Source organism: Tinamus guttatus, unplaced genomic scaffold (assembly GCF_059628265.1).
Source record: "Tinamus guttatus ecotype Peru unplaced genomic scaffold, ASM5962826v1 Tinamus_guttatus_pri_ptg000779l, whole genome shotgun sequence".
NCBI classification, from domain to species: domain Eukaryota; kingdom Metazoa; phylum Chordata; class Aves; order Tinamiformes; family Tinamidae; genus Tinamus; species Tinamus guttatus.
The window spans coordinates 56,150-68,194 of record NW_028289313.1 but is presented as its reverse complement, the minus strand read 5'-3'; the positions used below and the strand labels follow the sequence as shown (position 1 = coordinate 68,194).

Below are 12,045 nucleotides of genomic sequence, written 5' to 3'. Positions count from 1 at the left end.
GTGACAGGGGGAGGACTCCCCCGGCCGGGGGTTGTGGGGCCGGTTGTGCGTCACCCCAACGCAGACAATGTAACTCACGGGGCTCGTTAGCTAACGAGGGGGTTCCCCGCGTGGGGGGTATTTGGGGTGTTCGTTGTAGGGGGTAGGGGCACCGCGCGGTGGCGGCTTCGGGTGTACGAGGCGGGGGGTCCATCCCCAACTCCGCCTGTACTTGGAGGCCGAAACCGCTTGTAACTTCGGCTTTGGCTTTTGGTTTTTTGGGGGCAAATAAAAACTTTTACTCATTTTCACTCCTTGTCTCTCTGGTCCCTGCGGCGCCGGGGAAGGGCCCAGGCGTCCGGGCCGGGGCCCAGGCGTCCGGGTGAAGAGGGTTAAAAAGAAAGGGGGGTAGGGGGGGTTTAGGGGTCCCGTTGGCAGCGGTGGGATTCGAACCCACGTCCCCGCGGGGACTGGAGCCTAAATCCAGCGCCTTGGACCGCTCGGCCACGCTACCGGGGTGGGGGGCTGCCCGGACGCCTGGGCCCCTCCTGTATCGGATACCAGGGACTCGGACGCCTGGGCCCCCCTCCTGTGACCCCTTTGCAGGGAATGGTGGGGACAGAGGGGGTTGGAAATGGTGCTGGGGGGGTCCCCGGACGCCTGGGCCCCCCTAGACCCGGACGCCTGGGCCCCTCTCCCATATTGGACACCAGGGACTCGGACGCCTGGGCCCCTCTCCTGTATTGGATACCAGGGACTCGGACGCCTGGGCCCCTCTCCCGTGACCCCTCTGCAAACCCCAGATGCGGGTGTTGGATGCCCGGGATGGGGGTGGGGGCGGGGAGCCCCCCGGACGCCTGGGCCCCTCCCCGGGGCCGGGGCGGGCGGTAGCGTGGCCGAGCGGTCCAAGGCGCTGGATTTAGGCTCCAGTCCCCGCGGGGACGTGGGTTCGAATCCCACCGCTGCCAGGGGCCCCTTTTGGCGCCCGAAACGCCCCCGTTTGGGGGGGATTCGCCCTCTTTGCACGCGCGTGTGCACACGTGACCCCCCCCTTGCACACGCGTGTGCACACGTAACCCCCCCTTTGCACACGTGACCCCCCCCCCGGGCTTTGCACACTCATGCCCCCCCCCCCCCTTGCACCATCCCCTTGGCCTTGCACACGGGCGTTCGTTTTGCACACGACTCCTTTGCACACACACCTCTGTTTTGCACACTCGCCCCCCCCCGGCTGCTTTGCACACTCAGGCCTTTGCACCCGCCCCTCCACGTTTTGCACACGCACCTTAATAACCCCCCGGCCCCAATCCCTGCTTTGGCCCCTAGGACTCTGGGATGGGAAGGAATCCCTGGAATGGGACGGGATGGGATTGGGATGGACGGGATGGGATTGGGATGGACGGGATGGGATTGGGATGGACGGAATCCCCTCGGGAGCAGCTGGGGGGCAGGTTAGAAGCAGGGGGTGCCCGTCCCGGACGCCTGGGCCCCTGGGAGCGACGGGCAGCGGGAGGCGGATCCCGGACGCCCGCGGGATCCCCGGACGCCGGGGCCCTTTGGCGGGAACGGGTTCCCGGGCACCTGGGCGGCAGGGCGGGGCACCCGGACGCCTGGGCCCCTTGGCAGGAGCCGAAGGTTTCCGGGGCCGCAGGTTCCTCCCCGCCTTGCGCAAGATCCCGGCGCGGGGCCATCCCGGACGCCTGGGCCCCTTGCGGGGCGGGGGGGGGGGACTTGGGCTCCCTTGGGACAGCAGCACCCAGGGAGCACCCGGACGCCTGGGCCCTCGGCGCAGGGGTGGGGGCAGGAGCAGGGAGCACCCGGACGCCTGGGCCCCTAGGAGCAACTGGGGGGGGGGGGGGGGCTGTCCCGGACGCCTGGGCCCCCTAGAGAAACTGGGGGTCCCGGACGCCTGGGCCCCTTGGGAGTAGCCAGGGGCAGGTTAAAGGGAGGGGAAACCCGGCCCGGACGCCTGGGCCCCCTAGAGCAATTGGGGGTCCCGGACGCCCGGGCCCATAGGAGTGACCGGGGGAGGGGGGATCCCGGACGCCCGGGCCCATAGGAATGGCGGGGCCCTCCCGGACGCCTGGGCCCGCGGGGAGGCGGTGGCTGGGGGGGGGCGGCGGCGCTGGGGACCCTCCTGTGTCTCCTGGTGCTCCTGGAGCAGCGGCGGGAGCTGCGGGAGCTGCGGGGGCAGCTGGAGGCGCTGAGGGGGCGGCTGCAGGTGAGCCGGACGCCTGGGCCCCTTCTGGGGTCCTGGGGACACAATGGGGGGGGGTTGGGGTCACCCGGACGCCTGGGCCCCTTCTGGGGTCCTGGGGACACAATGGGGGGGGTTGGGGGTCACCCGGACGCCTGGGCCCCTCTTGGGGTCCTGGGGACACAATGGGAGGGGTTGGGGGTCACCCGGACGCCTGGGCCCCTCTCGGGTCCTGGGGACACAATGGGGGGGGGGTTGGGGTCACCCGGACGCCTGGGCCCCTTTTGGGGTCAGACCCGGACGCCTGGACCCCTGGGGGGGTCACCCGGACACCTGGGCCCCTCTTGGGGGGTGACTCGGATGCCTGGGCCCCTTTGGGGGGGACCCAGAGATCTGGGCCCATTCGGGGGGTCACCCGGATGCCTGGGCCCCTCTTGGGGTCCTGGGGACACAATGGGGGGGGTTGGGGGTCACCCGGACCCCTGGGCCCCTTTGGGGGGGGACTCGGACACCTGGGCCCCCAGGGCTGGGGGGAGGGGGGGCAGCAGGTGCCATCTCTGCCTGTCCCAACCTGTCCCCACGTGTGCGCTGGGCTGGGTGACACGTAAGCGCCAGGACACCGGGGGGGGGGGGGGACACCCGGACGCCTGGGCCCCTGGTGTGACACCAACCTCCCCTCCCCCCCCAGCAGGACCCCTGGGGCGGCCGCGACCGCCGGGAACTGGGGACCCCCCCGGGGAAAGGCTGGGGGACCCGTGAGTGAGGGGACATTGGGGACATTGGGGGACATGGGGGACATGGGGGGTCATGGGGGGACATGGGGACATGGAGGGACATGGAGGGACATGAGGGACATTGGGGACATTGGGGGACATGGGGGGTCATGGGGCACATGGGGGACATGGGGGGACATGGGGACATGGAGGGACATGGAGGGACATGAGGGACATTGGGGACATTGGGGGACATGGAGGACAGGGGGGAATTAGGTGATATGGGGACATGGGGGGATACTGGGGACGTGGGGACGTGTGGGGACATGGGGGGACATGGAGGGACATGAGGGACATTGGGACATGGGGGACATGGGGACATGGGGGACATTGGGGGGACATGGGGGACATGGGGGACATGGAGGGACATGGGGGACATGGGGACATGGAGGGACATGGGGGACAGGGGAAGACATGGGGGAAATAGGGGATATGGGGACATGGGGGGACATTGGGGACATGGAGACATGAGGGACATGGGGGACATGGGGACATTGGGGGGCATGGGGGACATGGAGGGACATGGGGGACATGGGGGGGACATGGGGACATGTGGGGACATGCCAGCGCATGGGGGACATGGGGGATATGGGGGACACAGGGGGACATGGGGACATGGAGGCATGGAACATGCCATGGGGACATGGGACATGGGGGGGACACTGGGGACATGGAGGGGACACGGCGGGCAAGGGGGAACATGGAGGGACATGGAGTGACATTGGCGATAGGGGGAGACATGGGGGACATGTGGGGACATGGGGGGGACACAGGGGACATTGGGGGGACATGGGGGACATGGGGGGACACAGGGGACGCCCCGGGTGACACGGGTGTCCCCAGGCACCCGCTCGGTTCTGCACCTGGTCCCCAACAGCCGCTTCAGTGTCGGTGGGTGGTCCCGGACGCCTGGGCCCCTCGGGGGGGGGTCCCGGACGCCTGGGCCCCTTTTGGGGGGGGGTCCCGGACGCCTGGGCCCCCTGTGGCCCCCCAGATCCATGGGGGGGGGGGGGAGAGCGCTCAGGGTGTCCCCGTGTCCCCATGGGTCCCCATGGGTGCTGTGGCGGTGACACTGGGCGGGGTGACACAGCAGTGGGGAGGGGACAGAGGTGGCCACAGGGTGGAGAGGGGGGGGATTGTCCCATGTCACCCATGGCGGGGGGGGGGGGGTCCCTGAGTGACCCATGGGTGACCCAAAGGTGACAAAGGTGGCCTGGGCAGGGTGGGGGTGACACTGGTGGCCCCATGGGGACATGGAGGTGACAGAGGGGTGGCCCGGGGGGGGGGGTCTATGGGACAGGGGAGCCCATGGGGGGGGGGGTCCCCGTGTCCCCAGGTGACCCCATGGTGACGCGGTGGCCCCGGGGGGGTGGCAGGTGACGGGGACGTCACCGAGGTGACCTGGAGGGGTCCCCGTGTGACCCCGCGGTGACACTGGTGGCCCTGGGGGTGGCAGGTGACGGGGACGTCACCGAGGTGGCTGGGGGGGTCCCCCCATGTCCCCATGTGTCCCCACGGTGACACGGTGGCCCTGGGGGGGGTCTATGGGGCCGGGTAGCCCATGGGGGTCCCCATGTGTCCCCATGGTGACCCTGGTGGCCCCGGGGGTGGCAGGTGACAGGGACGTCACCGAGGTGGCCGGGGGGTCCCCCCATGTCCCCATGTGTCCCCATGGGGACATGGAGGTGACAGGGGGGTGGCCCGGGGGGGGGTCCCCATGTCCCCATGTGTCCCCATGGTGACCCTGGTGGCCCTGGGGGGGTGGCAGGTGACGGGGACGTCACCGAGGTGGCCGGGGGGGGGGTCCCCATGTCCCCATGTGTCCCCATGGTGACCCTGGTGGCCCCGGGGGTGGCAGGTGACGGGGATGTCACCGAGGTGGCCGGGGGGGTCCCCATGTCCCCATGTGTCCCCACGGTGACGCGGTGGCCCCGGGGGGTGGCAGGTGACGGGGACGTCACCGAGGTGGCCTGGGAGCCGCTGCTGCGTCGGGGACGGGGGCTGGAGCCGCACGGGCCCCTGGTGGCCGTGACACGGCCAGGGCTCTACCTGGTCTACAGCCAGGTGACACCGTGTCCCCAATGTCCCCAACGTGTCCCCAACATGTCCCCATGTCCCCAACGTGTCCCCAGTGTGTCCCTGTGTCCCCAAGGTGTCCCCATGTCCCCAACGTGTCCCCAACGTGTCCCCGTGTCCCCAATGTGTCCCAAACGTGTCCCCATGTCCCCATGTCCCCAACGTGTCCCCATGTCCCCTGTGTGTCCCTATCAGGTGCCCAGGGCTCTACCTGGTCTACAGCCAGGTGACACGGTGTCCCCAATGTGTCCCCATGTCCCCAACGTGTCCCCGTGTCCCCAACATGTCCCCATGTCCCCAATGTGTCCCCAATGTGTCCCCATGTCCCCATGTCCCCACTGTGTCCCCAACGTGTCCCCAATGTGTCCCCATGTCCCCAGCGTGTCCCCATATCCCCTATGTGTCCCTATCAGGTGCCCAGGGCTCTACCTGGTCTGCAGCCAGGTGACACCGTGTCCCCAACGTGTCCCCATGTCCCCAATGCATCCCCAATGTGTCCCCGTGTCCCCAACGTGTCCCCATGTCCCCAATGTGTCCCCAACGTGTCTCCATGTCCCCATGTCCCCACCGTGTCCCCGTGTCCCCAACATGTCCCCAATGTGTCCCCGTGTCCCCAACGTGTCCCCATGTCCCCAATGTGTCCCAAACGTGTCCCCATGTCCCCAACGTGTCCCCATGTCCCCTGTGTGTCCCTATCAGGTGCCCAGGGCTCTACCTGGTCTACAGCCAGGTGACACCCGCGGCCCCAACGCGTCCCCATGTCCCCAACATGTCCCCATGTCCCCAACGTCCCTGCTGGGTCCCTAGTGTCCCCAATGTCCCTGACGGGTCCCCAACATCCCCAATGTCCCTGCTGGGTCCCCAGTGTCCCCAATGTCCTCGCCATGTCCCCAGCATCCCCAAGGCCCCGGACGGGTCCCCAACATGTCCCCAATGTCCCCACTGTGTCCCCAGCGTCCCCAATGCCCCTAGCGTGTCCCCAACGTCCCTGCTGGGTCCCCACTGTCCCCAACATCCCCGCTGTGTCCCTGGTGTCCCCAACGTGTCCCCAGTGTCCCTGCTGGGTCCCCAATGTCCCCCCAGCACCCCCGCCATGTCCCCAATGTCCCCAAGGCCCCTGATAGGTCCCCAGCGGGTCCCCAATGCCCCTGCTGTGCCCCCAGTGTCCCCAGAGCCCCCACCGTGTCCCCAATGTCCCCAATGCCCCTGACGGGTCCCCAACGTCCCCAAGGCCCCTGCTGGGCCCCCAATGTCCCCAGTGCCCCTGCTGGGTCCCCAATGTCCCCAATGCCCCCAGACGGGTCCCCAGTGTCCCCAATGTCCCTGGTGGGTCCCCAGCACCCCCGCCATGTTCCCAGTGCCCCCGCTGTGTCCCTGGTGTCCCCAACATGTCCCCAACGTCCCTGCTGGGTCCCCAATGTCCCCCCAGCACCCCCACCATGTCCCCAGCGTCCCCAATGTCCCTGATGGGTCCCCAGTGTCCCCGCCATGTCCCTGGTGTCCCCAGCGTCCCTGCTGGGTCCCCAGCGCCCCACTGTCCCCCCAGTGTCCCCACCATATTCCTGCTGTCCCCAACGTCCCTAACGTCCCTGCTGGGTCCCTAGTGTCCCCAATGCCCCTAGTGGGTCCCCAATGTCCCTGGTGGGTCCCCAGAGCCCCCGCCGTGTCCCCGGTGTCCCCAACATGTCCCCAAGCACCCCTGCCGTGTCCCTGGTGTCCCCAATGTCCCTGACAGGTCCCCAACGTCCCTGCTGGGTCCCCAAGGTCCCTCCAGCGCCCCCGCCGTGTCCCCAGGGTCCCCAATGTCCCTGATGGGTCCCCAATGTCCCCTCAGCGCCCCCGCCGTGTCCCCAATGTCCCCAACCTGTCCCCAACGTCCCTGCTGGGTCCCTAGTGTCCCCAATGCCCCTAGCGGGTCCCCAATGTCCCTGGTGGGTCCGCAGCGCCCCCGCCGTGTCCCCGGTGTCCCCAACATGTCCCCAGTGTGTCCCCAACGTCCCTGCTGGGTCCCCAATGTCCCCCCAGCGCCCCCACCATGTCCCCAGCGTCCCCATTCCCCCCAACATGTCCCCAATGTCCCTGCTGGGTCCCCAGTGTCCCCAATGTCCCTGACGGGTCCCCAACGTCCCTGCTGGGTCCCCAATGTCCCCCCAGCACCCCCGCTGTGTCCCCAGCATCCCCAATGTCCCCAACATGTCCCCAATGCCCCTGATGGTCCCCCATGCGTCCCCAATGTCCCCAGCATCCCCAATGTCCCCAATGTCCCTGCTGGGTCCCCAATGTCCCCTCAGCGCCCCCGCCGTGTCCCCAATGTCCCCAACCTGTCCCCAACGTCCCTGCTGGGTCCCTAGTGTCCCCAATGCCCCTAGTGGGTCCCCAATGTCCCTGGTGGGTCCCCAGAGCCTCCGCCGTGTCCCCAACATGTCCCCAAGCAACCCTGCCGTGTCCCTGGTGTCCCCAATGTCCCTGACAGGTCCCCAACGTCCCTGCTGGGTCCCCAAGGTCCCCCCAGCGCCCCCGCCGTGTCCCCAGTGTCCCCAATGTCCCTGATGGGTCCCCAATGTCCCCTCAGCGCCCCCTCCGTGTCCCCAATGTCCCCAACATGTCCCCAACGTCCCTGCTGGGTCCCTAGTGTCCCCAATGCCCCTAGCGGGTCCCCAATGTCCCTGGTGAGTCCGCAGCGCCCCCGCCGTGTCCCCGGTGTCCCCAACATGTCCCCAGTGTGTCCCCAACGTCCCTGCTGGGTCCCCAGTGTCCCCAATGTCCCTGACGTGTCCCCAACGTCCCTGCTGGGTCCCCAACGTCCCCCCAGCGCCCCCGCTGTGTCCCCAGCATCCCCAATGTCCCCAACATGTCCCCAATGCCCCTGATGGTCCCCAATGCGTCCCCAATGTCCCCAGTGTCCCCAACATGTCCCCAATGTCCCCAATGTCCCCCCCAGGTGCTGTTCGGGGACCCCACGTTCGCCATGGGGCAGGTGGTGCTGCGGGGGGGGCCGGGGGGCGCGGGGGCCCCCCCAGCCGCTGCTGCGGTGCGTGCGGAGCATGAGCCCCCCCCCGCGGGCACACGCGTCCTGCTTCACCGCGGGTACACGGGGACAATGGGGGGACATGGGGACAATGAGGGGAATGGGGACGATGGGGGGACATGGGGACGATGGGGAGAATGGGGACAATGGGGATGATGGGGGGAATGAGGATGATGAGGACATGGGGGGAATGGGGACGATGGGGATGATGGGGACGATGGGGGGAATGGGGACAATGGGGATGATAGGGACAATGGGGACAATGGGGGACAGTGGGGACATGGGGGGACATGGGGACAATAGGGATGATGGGGACAATGGGGGGAATGGGGACATGGGGGGAATGGGGGGAATGGGGATGATGGGGACATGGGCACAATGGGGACAATGGGGGGTATGGGACAATGGGGACAATGGGGATGATGGGGAGCATGAGCCCGCCCCCCCCCCGCGGGCACACGCGTCCTGCTTCACCGCGGGTACCTGGGGACAATGGGGGGACAATGGGGGGGAATGGGGACGATGGGGGGAATGAGGGGAATGGGGACGATGGGGGGAATGGGGACAATGAGGGGACATGGGGACAATGGGGGACATGGGGGACATGGGGACAATGGGGACAACAGGGATGATGGGGAGCATGAGCCCCCCCCCGCGGGCGCACGCGTCCTGCTTCACTGCGGGTACATGGGGACAATGGGGGGACATGGGGACAATGGGGACAATGGGGGGAATGGGGATGATGGAGACATGGGGACAATGGGGACAATGGGGGGAATGAGGGGAATGGGGACGATGGGGGGAATGGGGACAATGGGGACAATGGGGGGAATGGGGACATGGGGACAATGGGGGGAATGGGGACATGGGGAGAATGGGGACAATGGGGATAATGGGGACAATGGGGACAATGGGGATGATGGGGAGCATGAGCCCCCCCCCCCGCGGGCACACGCGTCCTGCTTCACCGCGGGTACCTGGGGACAATGGGGACATGGGGACAATGGGGACAATGGGGACATGGGGACGATGGGGAGAATGGGGACAATGGGGACATGGGGACAATGGGGACAATGGGGGACATGGGGGGAATGGGGGGAATGGGGACATGGGGACGATGGGGACAATGGGGGGAATGGGGATGTTGGAGACGATGGGGACAATGGGGGGAATGGGGACAATGGGGGGACATGGGGGGGGAATGGGGACAATGGGGGGGAATGGGGACAATGGGGATGATGGGGACATGGGGACAATGGGGACAATGGGGATGATGGGGATGATGGAGACATGGGGACAATGGGGACAATGGGGGGGAATGGGGGGAATGGGGACGATGGCGGGAATGGGGGGAATGGGGGGAATGGGGACAATGGGGGGAATGGGGACAATGGGGACAATGGGGATGATGGGGAGCATGAGCCCCACCCCCGCGGGCACACGCGTCCTGCTTCACCGCGGGTACCTGGGGACAATGGGGACAATGGGGGGAATGGGGACGATGGGGGGAATGGGGACGATGGGCACAATGGGGACAATGGGGATGATGGGGACATGGGGACAACGGAGCATGAGCCCCCCCCCCCCCCCCCCGGCATGGGCGCATGCATCCTACTTCACCGTCAGTACGGGGGGGGGGACATGGGGACAATGGGGGACAAGGGGGATGATGGGGACAAGGGGGAATATGGGGACGATGGGGGCAAGGGGGACAATGGGGACAAGGAGGAAAACGGGGACAAAGGAGATGATGGGGATGATGGGGACAATGGGGACAACGGCGATGATGAAGGGTATGGGGACACAGGGGATGATGGGGACGATGGGGACAATGGGGACAAGGGGACAATGGGGGGGGTATGGAGACAAGGGGGACAATGGGGACAATGGGGACACGGGGACAAGGGGGACAGTGGAGACAATGGGGGGGTATCGGGGCAAGGGGGGCAATGGGGACAACGGGGCCCTATGTCTCCATGCCCCCTCCATGTCCCCATGTCCCCGTGTCCCTCCCCATGTTCCCCCCATGTCTCCACGTGTCCCATGTCCCCCCATGCCCCTGTGTCCCTACATGGCCGTGTCTCCGTGTCCCCCGCCATGTCCCCATGCCCATGTCCCCAATGTCCCCCCATGTCTCCACATGTCCCCATGTCCCCCCATGTCCCCGTGTCCCATGTCCCCCCCATGTCCCATGTCCCTACGTGTCCCATGTCCTCGTGTCCCCCCATGTCTCCCTATCCCTGCCATGTCCCCGTGTCCTCCCCATGTCCCCATGTCCCAATGTGTCCCCCCCCATGTCCCCGTATCCCCCCTATGTCTTGTGCCCCCCCCGTGTCCTCCCCATGTCCCCGCGTCCCCCCTCCATGTCCCCGTGTCCCCCTCCATGTCCCCGTGTCCCCCCCCCATGTCCCCGTGTCCCCCCATGTCCCCGTGTCCCCCCATGTCTCCACGTCCCATGGCCTCATGTCCCCTCATGTCCCCATGTCCCCGTGTCCCCATGTCCCGTGTCCCCCCCATGTCCCCCCCATGTCCCGTGTCCCCCCCCATGTCCCCATGTCCCCATGTCCCCGTGTCCCCCCATGTCCCCGTGTCCCCCCCCCCATGTCCCCATGTCCCCATGTCCCCGTGTCCCCCAGGTGTGTTCCGTCTGGCCAGCGGGGACCTCCTCCACCTGCGGGTCCCCCGGGCCAACGCGTCCCTGGACCTCAGCGCCCACGGGACCTTCCTGGGGCTCGTGCGGCTCTAGGGGGGCCCCGGCGTCCGGGGGGGACCCCCCCGGGACCGCCCAATGAAGGGCGCCGGCGTCCGGGTGGCCCCGCCCCCGCCGATGACGTCACCGCTCCAGGACCCGCCCCCGCCGGGTCCCCCCCGCCCCCCCGGCCAGTGACGTCACCGCTCCAGGACCCGCCCCCTCCCGCCCCTGCCGGGTCCCCCCCCGCCCCCCCCCGGCCAGTGACGTCACCGCTCCAGGACCCGCCCCCGCCGCGCCCCCTCCCGGGTCCCCCCCCCCGCCCCCGCCAGTGACGTCACCGCTCCAGGACCCGCCCCCTCCCGCCCCTGCCGAGTCCCCCCCCCCCCGGCCAGTGACGTCACCGCTCCAGGACCCGCCCCCGCCGCGCCCCCTCCCGGGTCCCCCCCGCCCCCCGCCAGTGACGTCACCGCTCCAGGACCCGCCCCCCCCCCGCGCCCCCTCCCGCAAAACGAAGTCTCGCGAGACCCGCCCAGAGCTCTCGCGGAGGGGCGGGGGAGATGGCGCGCGTGACGTCACGGCGGGGAGGGCGGGACCGGACCTAGCGGCCAATAAAGGCGCAGGGCGGGGCTTGAGGCTGTCTCCGCCCCCCCCCCTTTTTTGGGTCTCGCGAGATTTACGTTATCGCGGAAGGAATGGGCGGGGCTTCCGCTGTCATGGCGGTTTTGGCGCTGTCATGGCGGTTTTGGCGGGGGGGCCGGACGCCAGGGAGCTGCCCCCCCCCCCCCACCACCACCCCGGAACAAAATGGCGGAGGCAGCGGGTCCCTTTAAGGGGGGGGGGCGGGTCCCTGTCCCTTTAAGAGCCTTTTTTATTTGCATTTCCCCCTATTTTGTCTTTTTTTAACCCTTTTTTTTTTGTCGCTGGCTACATCCCCCTGGCCCTTTCTGCCCCTTTAAAAAAAAATCCATTTTAGGGGAATTTTGGGGGTTTTGGTTTTTTTTTTTTCCCCTATGGGGGAGGGGCTGGAGGCCCCCGTGTCCCAGGATGCCCCTGGGCGGGCCCAGGCGGCTCCCATCATGCCCCGGGGCTGCCGCTCTGGGACCGGGGCTCTATGGTCCTGGAGGAGCAAGGAGTTGGGGTGGGGGGGGGAACCATAGAGTTGGGGTTGCTGAGAGGCTCGGGGGGGGGGGCGCTCTAGCTGGAGGTCTCTGTGGTCTTGGAGAGGGGCGCTCTAGCCCCGCCCCCACCTCTGTGGTCTGGAGGACTCCACGCCCCCCTGGGCTCTGCGCTGTGACCATAG

General features: G+C 68.0%; 1 protein-coding gene and 2 non-coding genes across 3 annotated transcripts; 2 read left to right on the top strand and 1 right to left on the bottom strand.

The window, feature by feature from the left end:
• Nucleotides 1-411: 411 nt before the first annotated feature.
• Nucleotides 412-493, bottom strand: TRNAL-UAG (transfer RNA leucine (anticodon UAG)). Its single transcript has one exon. It is a non-coding gene; the product is annotated as a tRNA-Leu (tRNA).
• A 372-nt stretch (nt 494-865) lies between these two features.
• TRNAL-UAG (transfer RNA leucine (anticodon UAG)) lies at nt 866-947 on the top strand. The gene has a single exon. It is a non-coding gene; the product is annotated as a tRNA-Leu (tRNA).
• A 1,131-nt stretch (nt 948-2,078) lies between these two features.
• Nucleotides 2,079-10,810, top strand: LOC148591495 (tumor necrosis factor ligand superfamily member 13-like; the record flags this gene model as incomplete). The annotated part of the gene is made up of 7 exons (XM_088537468.1): nt 2,079-2,200; nt 2,865-2,931; nt 3,793-3,840; nt 4,895-5,013; nt 7,967-8,019; nt 8,069-8,112; nt 10,690-10,810. Coding segments are annotated over 7 exons (563 nt in total), but the record flags the coding sequence as incomplete, so codon positions are not given.
• Between the last annotated feature and the right edge of the window lie 1,235 nt (nt 10,811-12,045).